The 14168-nt window shown below is 29.4% G+C and overlaps 1 protein-coding gene across 1 annotated transcript; it reads right to left on the bottom strand.

The window, feature by feature from the left end:
* Positions 1–7349: 7349 nt before the first annotated feature.
* On the bottom strand, positions 7350–8019 carry trk (trunk). The gene has a single exon (XM_085945733.1). It carries the CDS (start codon positions 8017–8019, stop codon positions 7450–7452), a length of 570 nt encoding a protein of 189 aa, XP_085801859.1. The 3' UTR covers positions 7350–7449.
* Positions 8020–14168: the final 6149 nt, after the last annotated feature.

Below are 14168 nucleotides of genomic sequence, written 5' to 3'. Positions count from 1 at the left end.
GAATGGTAACTGATCGTAACCGCCATCTTTTATTTTATTCATTTATTGAAAGTCATTTAATTTAGTTGTCAGATTGTTTCGACGGGAGAGTTATATTATTATGTATATCTATTATAAACTATGTTTTAATGCTACTTTTAATGATCGTATTTTTTACATTATTATTCTAATAACAACAACCATAATAAATAATGAGATATAAAGTAGATGTGCGATATTCCAGCCATAGAAAAGTGCCATTGTTATGATAATAATTTATTGAGCCGTGGCAATATTTGGAACTATGGATTAATTAGCATACAAATTTTGACAGTTCAGATAGATTGTGGCGCCATCACAATCACATAAACCTAATATGTTGGAATTTTACCATGATATTGATGTAATAATTTACCTGTATTGTCATTAAATATAAATATTAAATGCTTGATTACCAATGTACAACGTTTTTTTAGAAAGTTAAAAGCAACATATAATAATAATGATATTTATAACCGTTTTGCTGTGAATCAAATTCTTCTGTTAGGTATGGCAATGGTATATAATCCTTCACATATTGTTGTATGAATTAGATAATGCCTTGATATTATGGCACTTCGATAGATCTATTAGAATAATGGCAACTATATATATATATATATGATTGTAATATAATATATCATAATACCTATGTATTGCTAGGATAGTGTAACTAAGAGTTTGTTTTATTAATCTTTAACATACTTACAGTAAGTTTCAATTATTATTATTATGATAACATGTCGTATTTTTCAATTAGGTTGCTATTTAAAATGGATTATTATTGTAAACAATCTCTTTCCTCACCGCCACACAAAACATTTCAAAATAGTTAGGTTGACCTATATAAGGACTCTATCTTTAGTTGTAAATGTTTTTTTTAATTACTTTCAGTTCCTTGCCATTCAGAATCTATTAAAATACCATTAAATTATTATTTTCATACTAAGAATAGACAATATTTTGATGTAATTCACAAAACTGCCTTTATAATACTATATTTTTACACACATGTAATATAATACATTGTTTTATTGCAGACCTATTATTAGTTTATTTGCATATACAGTAAATTCTCGATTATCAGGTTTGCAAATTATCGCGTCTGCTTATAATGTCGTTGGTCCTATGTAGGATCTGGCAAATACGCATGTTGTTTTACAATTTGTGTTTGGAGTCTGGAGAGTTTGGAGTATGGACCTAATAGATTCGACAAGTGGTTAACATCCATTTATCGTAAAAACAAAACTCTGTAAATATGGAGGCCCATATGATCTTCTTAGGATTGAACATAGTAGAACAATAAAAAATGACAGATTTTTTTATTAAATAATACACTAATATATAATATAATTTATATAATATAATAATAATAAAAATTATTAACTTGAAAATATACCTACTTATATCTTTTGTTTCGTGCCCCATCATTAATTAGCCTGAATAATCGAGATTGTACTGTATTTAAATAGCTTAAAGCTAAACATAAGATTTCATGATTTCTTTTATTTTTTCACTATAATTTATTGATTTTCCATATTAGATTTATAATAAAAACATACTTACTGTAAACAGTGTAAACACTGCCAAAAATGTTTGCAATTCTCAGTCAAACATTGAAATAAACAGTTAGTGAAATATATACCTATATATGTATTGTGCCATTTTTAAATGAATGGTAGGCTACTTTTTATAAAAATTGTTAGTTTAAATAGTATATGAGTTGTGTTATGCATGATTTTATAATTATAGAATAATAATATTGCTTTTAACTATTTCCATGAACGCAAAAGCTGAAGGCAAAACTTTATAGAAGTGTTAAACACTGCCATTTTAATATAATATTATATATTTTTATCTTTCTGCCTATACCAACATTTTATAATGTTAAGTAGTGTTTATAAATTTTAAAATCAATGTGAATGTACAAAGTTAGGAATCTTTTATGTTTTAAATGTATTGATATAAAATATATATTATTAAATTAATAAATGATTGAAAATTCGAATATTGTGTTTTATTTCCATCCATTATCATGTGCGATGCTGGCTCAATGGAGGGGCATTGCACACGCATAGATTTGCTGTCATCAATACCCACTGGCATGCCAGCATAATGTAATGTTATAACCTGTTTGCATGTGCATGGATTTACTGCTGAAAGTACTTATTATCATGGCCATACCAAGAAACTGCATGTTGAAACACGTATTATTATGCAAGCTTCAAGATTGCATGCATGGATGAGAAAAGTTTAGTGGCTTTTGAATTGTCACGCGATAGTTGGAACTCGTGCGATATCTGCCCCTGCGTAGTAGATCGATAGTGGCGAATCAGACGGAAAAAAATGAACACTGAGCTGAGCATTTTGACGTTTACCAATTTTCAGAACCTGTCAAATAGCACCATACAATGACAACAACGAGTCTCGCTTCCGCTTGAAGAATGAGATCAGCGAGACAGTCAACACTTTTGTGTGTAAACAATAATTATTATCGCGATATTTTAATTTACACACTATTCATTACAGTAAATCCATGCATGTGTACAGGCGCTATAATACATACTTAATGTCTTGCCAATTTTAATATTGCATGCAAAGATCAAAAAAAATTATCAGTTTCTAACGTATTACCATATTATATAACTAAATCTTTACATATTTTGTAAAGGCCCCATAAATGTCCACTTTTATTCCCGGAACATTGTGTTATGTTTTATAGTCGTACATAAAGACAGTTTTGAACATTGTTAATGCTGTATGCTTTGGTACTTCAGCTATCATTGTATGTCCTTTTTTCTTCTCTAAATTTTGGCTTCATTAAAGAGACCATTTTCAAAGTGAATGAATGCAAATGGCGGTCAATGAGATAAGTATATCAAAAATATTAAAATACAACACCCATATGCTGAAGAATTTAACTAACACGTTCGCTGCGGACCTTTTAATTAATATTTAATTACCAAATTTAAATAATATGCTATTTATAATATGTAATGGCCACCTGATGGGCAACGCACCAGTTGCGTTGGACGCAGCGAATGGGCTAATAGGTATATTGCAACAACACATTGTGACATATGCATAAGATACTTACATTATGTTCAATGACAAATCATCACTTTATCTGGAGTCAAATCTGGAGAGCTAATCGACGGTCATTTTTGTTTTGAGTGTTAAGTGAATTATTTCCAAATATATTTGAGAGACCCTTCATTTATAGAGATGGAGTTAAAAAGTGTTATAAGGGTGAAGCAAAAAAAGACTCCATCTTGTATACTGATTTTTATACAAATAGATAAGACAGCGGAGCCTGTAGTTACTTACATAGAAAAATAACACTTTTTTGTACAGAAATCATAACAGTATTTCATATTTGATTATTTTAGGGAAAGGATGGTTAGAAAAGAAACACAGTGTTGTTAAAAAACATTAATTTTATTGTTTAATATAGGTAATAATTAATATTTTACAAATAAATGTGTAAAATTAATAATACAAAAATATCATACACAGTCCAAATTAATTCTAAAATGAGATTAAGTTATTGTTAATTCGAAAGTATATTCAAGGAAATTGATTCGTGGTGTATTAAAAGATTATTCCTTTTAAATAAATATTCAACATTCATGTAAAATAATTCTTAATTTTTTAAAATGTGAAATATGGTTTTTTAAAGCCTAGTATAATTCGTATTTTTATTAAGTTGATCTCATAAACAAGTAACTGATTTGTTTGATTGATTTAAAGAAATCCAAAAATACACTCCAAAATATCAATAACGACAAAGATTTTGTTGTAACGTCCACTTCAATTCCACTGGGTAATTAATTAGCTCTTCTTTATTTGAGATTTACAGTGGACTTAATTAAAGTATTGATCTTGTGCACATTTCACAAATAGTGTTCTTTTTGATAAATCAAAATATTACATAATAATTTTATTATAGTCAGAGCTGTATGTATATTATTTTGAAGTGGAACATTTACATACTGTTATAACGTTATAAGTAAGCAATAATTACATACACATATCAGTGAAGTGATAAATAAAAAAATGATTATTGTAATTTATAATATACTTAGCATAAAAACTATTCAATTCAGGAACTTTACAAAGTGATACGTCATGAAAAACATCATTACAAATATTTTTAAGTCAAGCGTTATGTTATCCCATCATTATTATAAAATAAGACAGAGCAAGTATAGAAGATGTCTTCCATTTTATTTTTTCATAATAGTGATAATGCGAGACAGCCTTGCACGGCTGCTGCTTTGATAGATTTTCTGTCTGAGTAAATATACATTATTCCGTATCATTCAAAACACCTACTGTAATGCAGAAATAAGTAAGTTGCGTTAGGTTTTAAACAAACAAAAAAATTATAAAATAAAAATAATTTTGTTTATGTTTAAAAATTAATAAATATAAAATAAGACTTCAGTGAAAGAGGTTCGACACTAATATTAATCAAATACTTAGTTGTAATAATTAGAACTACAGATTTTTTTTAAACATCTGCTTTACAAAATAAATGATATTATTTTTTGGTGCGGTCGCAGGGTTTTGAAACTATTCTTCACAGAAAGCTAGCCACGCCGACATTGCACGCTCTATCTCTAGACCGCTGGCATAGCATACCATAGCGTGGACGCAATCCAAAATATTTGTAATGTTTACTTGAAAACTAATTTACAATTTAATTTCTATGAATAACATAAAATTATGATCCACTCTATTAAGTTTATCTTGTCATATATTATATACATATAAAAACATTACACTAGTTAGTATTTAGACACTAAGTTATCTATAAATTTATGGAAATATGATATGAAAATATGAAAACAAATACACATGAATGGCAGTAAAATGTAGGTATATTTGATCTCATATCACTGATATTCATTCCCAATCTGTCTACTAGATATTTTCTCCAAATTATAATATAATATGTTTGGTGTATGTATCGGTAAGATCAATAATTAAACTAATTTGAACATGATTATATTAAATAACAGACATTTTATTTAAATGTTTAGGATTGGTTTTAGGTGTATTATATTATTTATGGTATAAGACTAATAAAATGTATAACTAAACATCTAAAATGCCTGTTATTTTTATAACATGTCCTTCCTTCAAGAATTAACAGTGAAAATAATTGATTATAAAGAGAACGCGATTATAAAAGTGCCACTAAATACTTAATTTTCTGACAAATAACATTTTATGTGTTAGTTAATAAGTACACACAAACGAATATTTTTCAAATTCTAAGATAAATTTACAATTTTAAAAAACCGTTGTAAAAATTAAAGCCTTCTTGAAGATTATAAAATGATTTTCGAATAATTTGTAGTTTTGAAGAACTTATTTTATATATAATTTAAAAAAAAACATTGATATTTTAAAAAAAGAATGTGTATAACTTGAAATCTTCTATATTTATATCAAATTGAGTTTCACAAAAAATTTAAGTTAATCTTTGAAATAAAAATCATTTATATTTGTTTTTGAACAGGTACACATCAAATGTTAATTATTAGAAAATTATATTATAAAATTCTGTTGGTAGATAGGTATCGCTACTTAATAGAAATAATGTAGCAATGCGTTTGGCATTTGAATTTGAATTTTTAATTTTATAAAATCCATGTAATCCATTTTAATATACATATTTATTTATTACTTCAGATTAACACTAGCATGAGTTTTTTGTTAGATCAGATTTTTGATTGTTGTATTTTGTGTTACAGACATGGGAAATATATGTAATTATTCTCGGCTTCTAAAATATTATAGTCAATTAGGTACTACTTAAATATTATTTACAGTTTTATTATTATTTCAAATAATTATCGACAAGAGCAGATGCACTGCATCTAAAATTAATCACACCTATGCGGCATGGGGCAATACTGAGTTTCAGCGTCAACTATTCTACGTCTTCAAATGTTAACAAAAAAATACTTTTTGTTAATAAATTAAAATGTTCACTGTATAAATTTATTTATAGTCATGGTGCTACATCTATTTTGGCTTTTTATGCGTCATTTGTTAACACAGTTCTACGGCAGTGTTTGAAGATAACACTTTTGTTATAACTAAAAAATATAACAAATAAAAAAAGATATTGTATTTTTTTAAATCCAACAGCACACTTACATAATTAATGTTACTCACATATATAATATATATTGATTCGTTGTTTATTATCAATATTGAACTGTAGCCTACAAGACAGCATACATTATATAGGGATATTATTGTTTTTTGCGGTACCTTGATGCTTCATCTTCTGTGTAATTCTTGAAAACAAATTACTAGATACTAAACTATTTAATTAACGCCTGAGAAAGAGAAATTATACATTTTATCACATATTATGAGAGTTTAAATATAATTTTTGAAAATTGGTACTTTTAATGTACTTACAATATTAATGTCATTGGATAGGATATTTAACGTAAATGTGTCACACAAAAGTGTCATGTGTTCTGCCAGCAATTACGTTATATATATTTTTTATAGTGGGGTGGCTGGGATTCGTTGAAACCACACACTGTCACTACACCATTGGCGTAGTCGCATACCGTGAAACAAAAGTCAATTTATACTAGCCTGGACACAAACACTATGCGTGATAATGCTTTTTTTACATTGTCAATTTAATTAGAAATAGGTGCATAAAAAGTAACTATTTAATGTGAAGATACTGTGTAGTATTATAATGTTATTTTTAAAATCTGTCCTATATTCATTAAATTTAAAAATAAACTGTAATCAATTAAAGGCTATTATAAAGCATAACTGCATTTCCTGTAAATATTCAGTTTATATGTTGATGTTCTCGGATAGAAATAATCTTTCTTGTTATTTGACCGTTGAACTTTTGACATATTTACATATGAAACCCTTTCCAAATGCTACTTTGTTATTCAAAAAGGACTTAAGAATTTAAATATGCACATATATGTGGCTATGCTATGACCGGATTTGAATTATTGTAAACAATCGACAGTGTACGAGTCAACAACTTCCTCACCAGCTAAAGTAGGTCCTTAGATAACACAAATTAATTTAGTATTCTGAACAACGCCTCCATATCAATATTAAAAATTAATTAATAACTACATGACTAGAATAGAGCTCTTTTTTAATTAATTGAATTATTTTACAAAGGCGATTTTGTTGTAACACTATAATAATATGTACCCAATTAAGAGAAGACTGGTAAAAAGTGAAGTTTCCTTTTTATTGACTTACATTTATTATTCAAATATACCTATATTATAAAATATAATAATCTCAATAAATCAAAACAATCAATAAAATATAATATTACATATATTATAAAATATAATAATCTCGGTGTGTTGTTGGAGTAAAAAAAATATAATACCTATTATGATTTAGTTGTTCTTTCTAAACTTCAGCACAGTCGCAACAAAAATTGACAGCTCTTTCTTCCCACACCCATAGTTGTCTCAGTTCGTTTGGTAACCCGACGCTTCCTTCGTTTCTGGCGAGTCTGACACACTTTCCTTTCTTCCTCCGCAAAACCTTCAGCGTGAAAGACCTCGGCTGGCATGTGTACTTTCCATACCAGCAATTCTTCTTAGTGCAATCCACGGTGCGCAGATATCTTGGAAAATAATCCAAGCCCAGATCCATCCATCGGATGACCGCTTCACACTCCCAAGGGCGCGGAGTTCCAGCGGACCTCTTCTGCTTAGTAGGCGTAAAGTAGTCATTCTTAAAATGGTCCAAGTTCCAAGCGGGAGCTTCGTCCAGGTCTTGGGAAAATCCATCATCAACAAAGAAAGGACGATAAGATGCTGAACTTCTTTTTGTATCTAAAGGTCCAACGTCTTCGTCTTCCGAATCAGGAGGTGCCGTCAGGCTCATGTATCTCGGATTGAAGGCTGGTCCCAAGATGTTAGCTAAAGATTTGGTCTCCAGATCGTCGCATTCTGTTTGGACTACTCCCATCATGGTGTCTACAATCGGTCCGCTACCATGGAATTGTCCAGCACTAAAGCGTCCTCTATTAGCACAATGTGCGGAAATAGCACAAAATACAATACAAAAGACTAAACACAGAGGCCATTTTGAATGCACTGCGGCGGCCATTTTGATGATAAAAAACTAAACCACTTTTTGTATTAAATCGATCAGTCACTTTATTTTCGACAAACGATAAGTCTCACTTATAGCACAAATTAAAGATTTAAACAAATATGTCTGGCGTAGGTAACTATTGTATTTTTACAGTTTATCAAAACATTTATTGTTATTAAACGAATTATACTTTCACTGAAAGCTATTTACTTTTAATACAAAAATTGACGACTGCTTTTTTAATATCACTATTTTCGTGTGTAGGTACAGTTATTACGATGTGACTTGTCATGCTGAATTCATTTTACTGACTGACGAAAATCAAATGGTAATCGATAATTCGCAAATTTTTAATGACAGTCCAAATAATGAGAATGGAGAATGCTTTGTTTCACTTTTAAATATCATAATCACTTCTCCCTCTAACTCACACAAATGCACTTAAGTAGGTACGTAGCAAAAAGACAATAAAGGATCTAATGCCATTAGTGCCATTAGTAATTCAAAGAAATTTTATACCTACTGGGTAATTCATAAATTATTATTATGTAAGTTTTTCAAATTGATGGTTAGTAGGTACGAAAAAAAAACAAAACTATTGAAATAGGTGGTAACTAATAATTGTTATCAATATTTTTATTTTATTCAACCGGAAGAATATCTTTTAAACTTATTTATAAGCATTTGCCTTAGTCGAACTTCTAAAATCTGTGACCCACCCGTAATTTAAATATAAAGTAGGTAGGTAATAAGGAATGTTTTTATTTTATGTAAAAAATGTTAAAACTTGACAATAATATTTGGTTTATTTTTTTGTGTAGATGGACGTATTTGTTTGTGTGGTTATCTTATAGGCACCTTTGTTTTTATAAATACCTATATAGGTAATAATAAAATAGTTGCAGGGATTTTGTTATGTTTTGGGTCAACAAAAAAGTTTGCGGCAGTAGGTAACAAAAATACGCCCCTTACGTAATACAAAACATGTATCCATACTACTTTATCATTATCAGCCTGAATCTATCCACTGCTGGATGAAGGCCTTTCCAAGCTGATTCCATACTACGTAATCACTAATAATATGCATGTGACCGTGTGTTCGGTTACTATTTTATTACCTACCAGATTTAAACATGTACTTACCCATATAGTGGCAATTTTTTTTCACGTAGAATATGAAGCAATCGATTTTTCAGAAGATTTAGAAGGGGGCTGGAAACAGTTCACATCAGTCATTCAAGAAAATTATTAAATTATACCGAAATCTTTAAAAGCATATCCTACACATACACATATTAATATTATAATTAGTTACAGGATGTGATTCTAAACATTGATAGTTTTATTGGATAGGTACATACCTACCTACGTTAGTGCTTGGATTTAATGGTTTTATTTTACTTTTATCTTAGGGCGTGTCAAAATCAGTTAGTGCCTCAGGCCTCGAGGTCGTAATGGCTCAAATAGACTCTATGACGATCGGTTATATAAATGCCGAAAAACCCGTTTCTTATGTTGGCGTCCTATGTCACAGAGTGTAAATACGATGTCATAGCTGTCATACAATATGTATGTACTTATAATAATATATGTCGGAATGGCATAGATATGATCATACACACTAAATCGCTCTTAGCATATCGATACCCTAGTTCTATAGGGAAACAAGTCAAAATTTCAAGGTTTTGAGTTAATAACGCACATTCAATGTAGAACGGTTGTATATTCACAATTCAATAAAGAAATCAAAAAAACTCGAAAAACCGTTTTTGGGATTAATCATTAATTCAAATATCAACGGGAATGTCTGAGTTAATTATTTGTTAAACTGTAACATTTCATTTTGCATTGCTAAGTTCATTTGAACTAAATAAAAAATAAATACATTTACTTCAAAAATCAATGCTTTAACATCGAAATGAAAATTTGTTCAAAATATTCAAAAGCCATTATTTTGAAACAAGGTATTTTGAGTTATTTCCCTATAGAACTAGGGTATTGATATATGTGCCCGATCGTCACATATAGTCTATTTGAACCTTAAGCCTGCCACTGGACGTTGCATCGATCGTATTGTACATATGAGTCGTATAGTATCAAAAGTAGATCTGTGCATTATTCATCAATTCGAAAAAATGACGGAAAACGTTTTGTTGGTATGAAATATGTTTCTACATTTAGAAATTAGAAATTCAATTCAAATTCAACAGTTCTACTTTTGTTTCCAAAGTATTGAACAGTTCTAATTTTGATACCAAGCGCTATTTTCCATCACAATTTTATACCACACAGATATGATTTTGATTCGAATATTATATTGCTAGTCGTACATTATGGTCAGAAGAATAATTTGACATACTTAGTTGAATTTCGATATTTTTGCGACAGTTCTACTTTTGATACTATACGACTCATATTGTGTAGGTTACTACTTGCCTATTTTGATACCTAATCTAGACCGCCGAAATCGCATAAACGACAATTATTTGCAAAAGGAGAGAGAGCTGAATTAAGAATTTTATTTGAATATTCACATTACCTATTATATTTTCCACCTTACCAAAAAAAAACTATAAGGCTAACCTAATAAATAATGGTATTTTTCTGTAAAACGTCACTTACGACTTCTAGCTTAGCAAACTCGGTATTATTATCATTATGCGAATTGAGAACTATTTTTTATATCTAATAAATTAGTTTTAATAAAATCGGACCGCCACATAGGTATAAAATTTTCGAATGCTAACCTGCTATTTTTTTTAAATAAATATAAATATATTTTTAATTATGTTTATTATTTTAATGCACATTTCACAAGCTTTATTTAATTATTATGTGTTCCGTGAATTTAACTTATAACAAATTGTTAAATATGATTTGATTAGCCTGATGAATATAATACATATTAAAGTAGTATAATTATTATTATAACATAATATAAAAAAGCAATGTATAAAAGTACATAGTTACTTAACTAATTTTATACAAATCTTGGAAACAACATAATTAATTTTCAGTCAAATCAGAGGTGCACAATCGTTTGTGCCGAGAACTCAATATTAATAATTATGGATTATTATTATTTATTATAGATTATTATAATGCCGGATAATCTCTCATTCTTTCGCAAATTTTATAATATGAATTAGGTAAATTAAACTGCTATATTGATATTGTATTCTATGTTGGTGTGTATTCATATTTTTCTTCATACAACCGATATAAAATCAAGATATAGTTAGGTAGGTAAGTACTTTGTATACCTTTCTTTAAGTGGTCGATCAATAAAATTGATGTGTGAATGAATGCCTCGCCTAAATTATAAATGGAATCTGAAGAAGAAAGAATTTTATTGAAATATCACTAAATTATCCAGGACTTGTTGATAGGTATTAATATAACAATTGAAATGATAAGCATTAAACTAATACCTTCGGTGAATAAATTGAAAAAAAATACTTCAGAGTTAAATTATGCGTTTGTAAATTTTGCGTAACTATAGCGTATTCTATACAATATAACTGATGTATTATTCTTAAATGGTCCATTATTAGCTACTATATACCAGTCAGTGGAGTGATGTAAGATAATATTATGCTTTAAACCAGGGGGGGCAAACTGCGGCCCGCGGGCCGCATGTGGCCCGCCGGGTATTTTTTTGCGGCCCGCCATCATTAATTGTACTTCTGATTACGAATAACTTTTTTATAATCTTTTAAAAAATATTGACAATAGATTACAATTTGAAGAATTTTTGCTGTTTCGTAAAAATGTATTATCTCAGTACGTCTTTCTTGCGTCTCGTCTCACACTATGTAACCACTATTTTCTACGTTGAACATCGTGACACATTTAAATACTGTTACTCTGCGTTGCAAGGAAAAAAATATAATGCCTAAGATAAGGTAAAAAGTTTGAATGGATTTCAATTACAACTCAAGTTATTCCTTCGACAAATATGAAATAACAACGCGGACCACTTTCTAACTTTGAAGTTGCTGAATATACCAGAATATAAATTTGAAGAATATGGTTAAATTATTAAAGCCCTGAATGACGATTTTTCACAAAGATTTGGTGACTTCCGAAAAATTGAGACAAGTTTAGCAATAGTACGCGATCCATTTTCAATAGATATTGATAGTGTACCGATAGAGCTACAACTTGAGATTATTGATCTGCAGTGTGACACTGATTTAAGAGAATTGCATTGTCGTGAAGAAATCTCCAAATTTTACAATGCCCTTAATTCAGACAAATTCGACCAACTTGAAGATTATGCAAGAAAAATGTTCGTTATTTTTGGATCAACCTATATATATAAACAAACATTTTCGATCATGAACCTCAATAAAAATTCTTTACGGTGAAATATCCCCGATGTCCATTTACAAGCAGTTTTGAGAAAATCAACTACAAAATTAACACCTGAATTTAAAAAATGTACACCACTTCATTCTTCTCAATATTTTTTTTGTAATGTTTATTTTTCGTGATAATAAATAGTGTATATCTAAAAATGGTATTTTGCTTGCGGCCCGCCGCTCATTTCGAATTCTTGAATTTGGCCCTCCATCCAAAAAGTTTGCCCCCCCCTGCTTTAAACGAAGGAGTTTCAGCCAGCCCCTCCAGTAGGTCTATTCTATACACAAGGCAACTATCGACCGCTAAAGTGATAAAGTGATAGTATTTTTTACACATTTGTTTTGAGGTAGGTATTATAATAATAATTGTTACAATAAGTTAGCCGTCTAAACACCCAAAACTGTCTATCTCGCTCTAAATTTTATCACAGCCAAGAGAGGTGCTGTTAAAATATAGTAGTTATTGCAACAATTACAACCAACTTATTGTAATTGTTACAATAAGTGCTAATACTTTGATACAAACCTACCCTAGTTAGCAGTCGTATTTATCACTTTATCACTTTAGCGGTCGATAAGTATAGAATAGACCCACAGGACCAACTGGAAACTATCGCGTGGATTGCGTGCTTTGCTGATTCCACTAGTTCTGTGATTTCGTTTTTAAATGTCTTTTTTTTAACAAAATGCTTTACTTGTTTATTTTTTACTATCACCATAATATCATACATATATCATAATATATCAGTGGCAAAGGGTATTCGACATATATACAGCATACCACACTTTGTCAGTCATACATATTTGTTGTCATTGAACTAAGAATACAAATTGAAGATTGAATCGGTTAGTTTTTAAAATTCAATTAAACCCTACCTCGACCAAACCATAATAGAGATAGGCTGTGTACATCCGACAAAAATAATACTAAATCTTTCCGTCATGCTTATTTGTTTTCATTGAACTAAGATTATAAATTTCAGATGGTTTTTAAGATGTGATTAAACCCTGCCTAAGCCGAATCATGCCACTAGTGGCACGCGAGATGATTTTACATGGCACGCGAAGTTTCATTTTGAAGAGAAAAGAAATTACAAGTTTATATGTTTAAAAATGTGTTTTTTTTAAATAAAGATTTACAAATAAATATATACCTAGGTACTTACTTATATAAAATACAAGGCAAATCCTTTTCAAGCATAATCATTACGTTTAATGTGAATATACGATTGCATAGGGTCGGTCCTTAGGAAAATTTGGCACGCGTACTTAAAAAAGGTTCGCATACCCTGTACTATACCATGGAAATGGATGGATGATATTTATTTATCTTTGTTAATGATTTCAGAGTTCTAAGGAGGCATGTAATCATACAATTCAAAATATGTACTTACATGCATTGCTGCGAAAGTAATGACAAATTAATTATAGGTATTTATATCTACAAGTAACCGTTGATCGCTGGCGATACTGCGATTAGTGAAATCTAGTGGTCAACAGAGGATTTTGAAAAACTAAACCAATTTACAATATGAATACGCTTTTTTAAACTAAACAAAACTATTAACAAGACAAACTACATAAATAAAATTAAATAAAGGTAATATAACTTTTCAATAAACTGAAAAAATAAGATTTATTGTATTCCGCATTGCAAAA

Source organism: Rhyacophila brunnea, unplaced genomic scaffold, assembly GCF_057557595.1.
Source record: "Rhyacophila brunnea isolate RB1 unplaced genomic scaffold, BYU_Rbru_1.0 scaffold_19, whole genome shotgun sequence".
In the NCBI taxonomy this organism is placed as follows: domain Eukaryota; kingdom Metazoa; phylum Arthropoda; class Insecta; order Trichoptera; family Rhyacophilidae; genus Rhyacophila; species Rhyacophila brunnea.
This window is presented reverse-complemented; position numbering and strand designations above follow the sequence as displayed.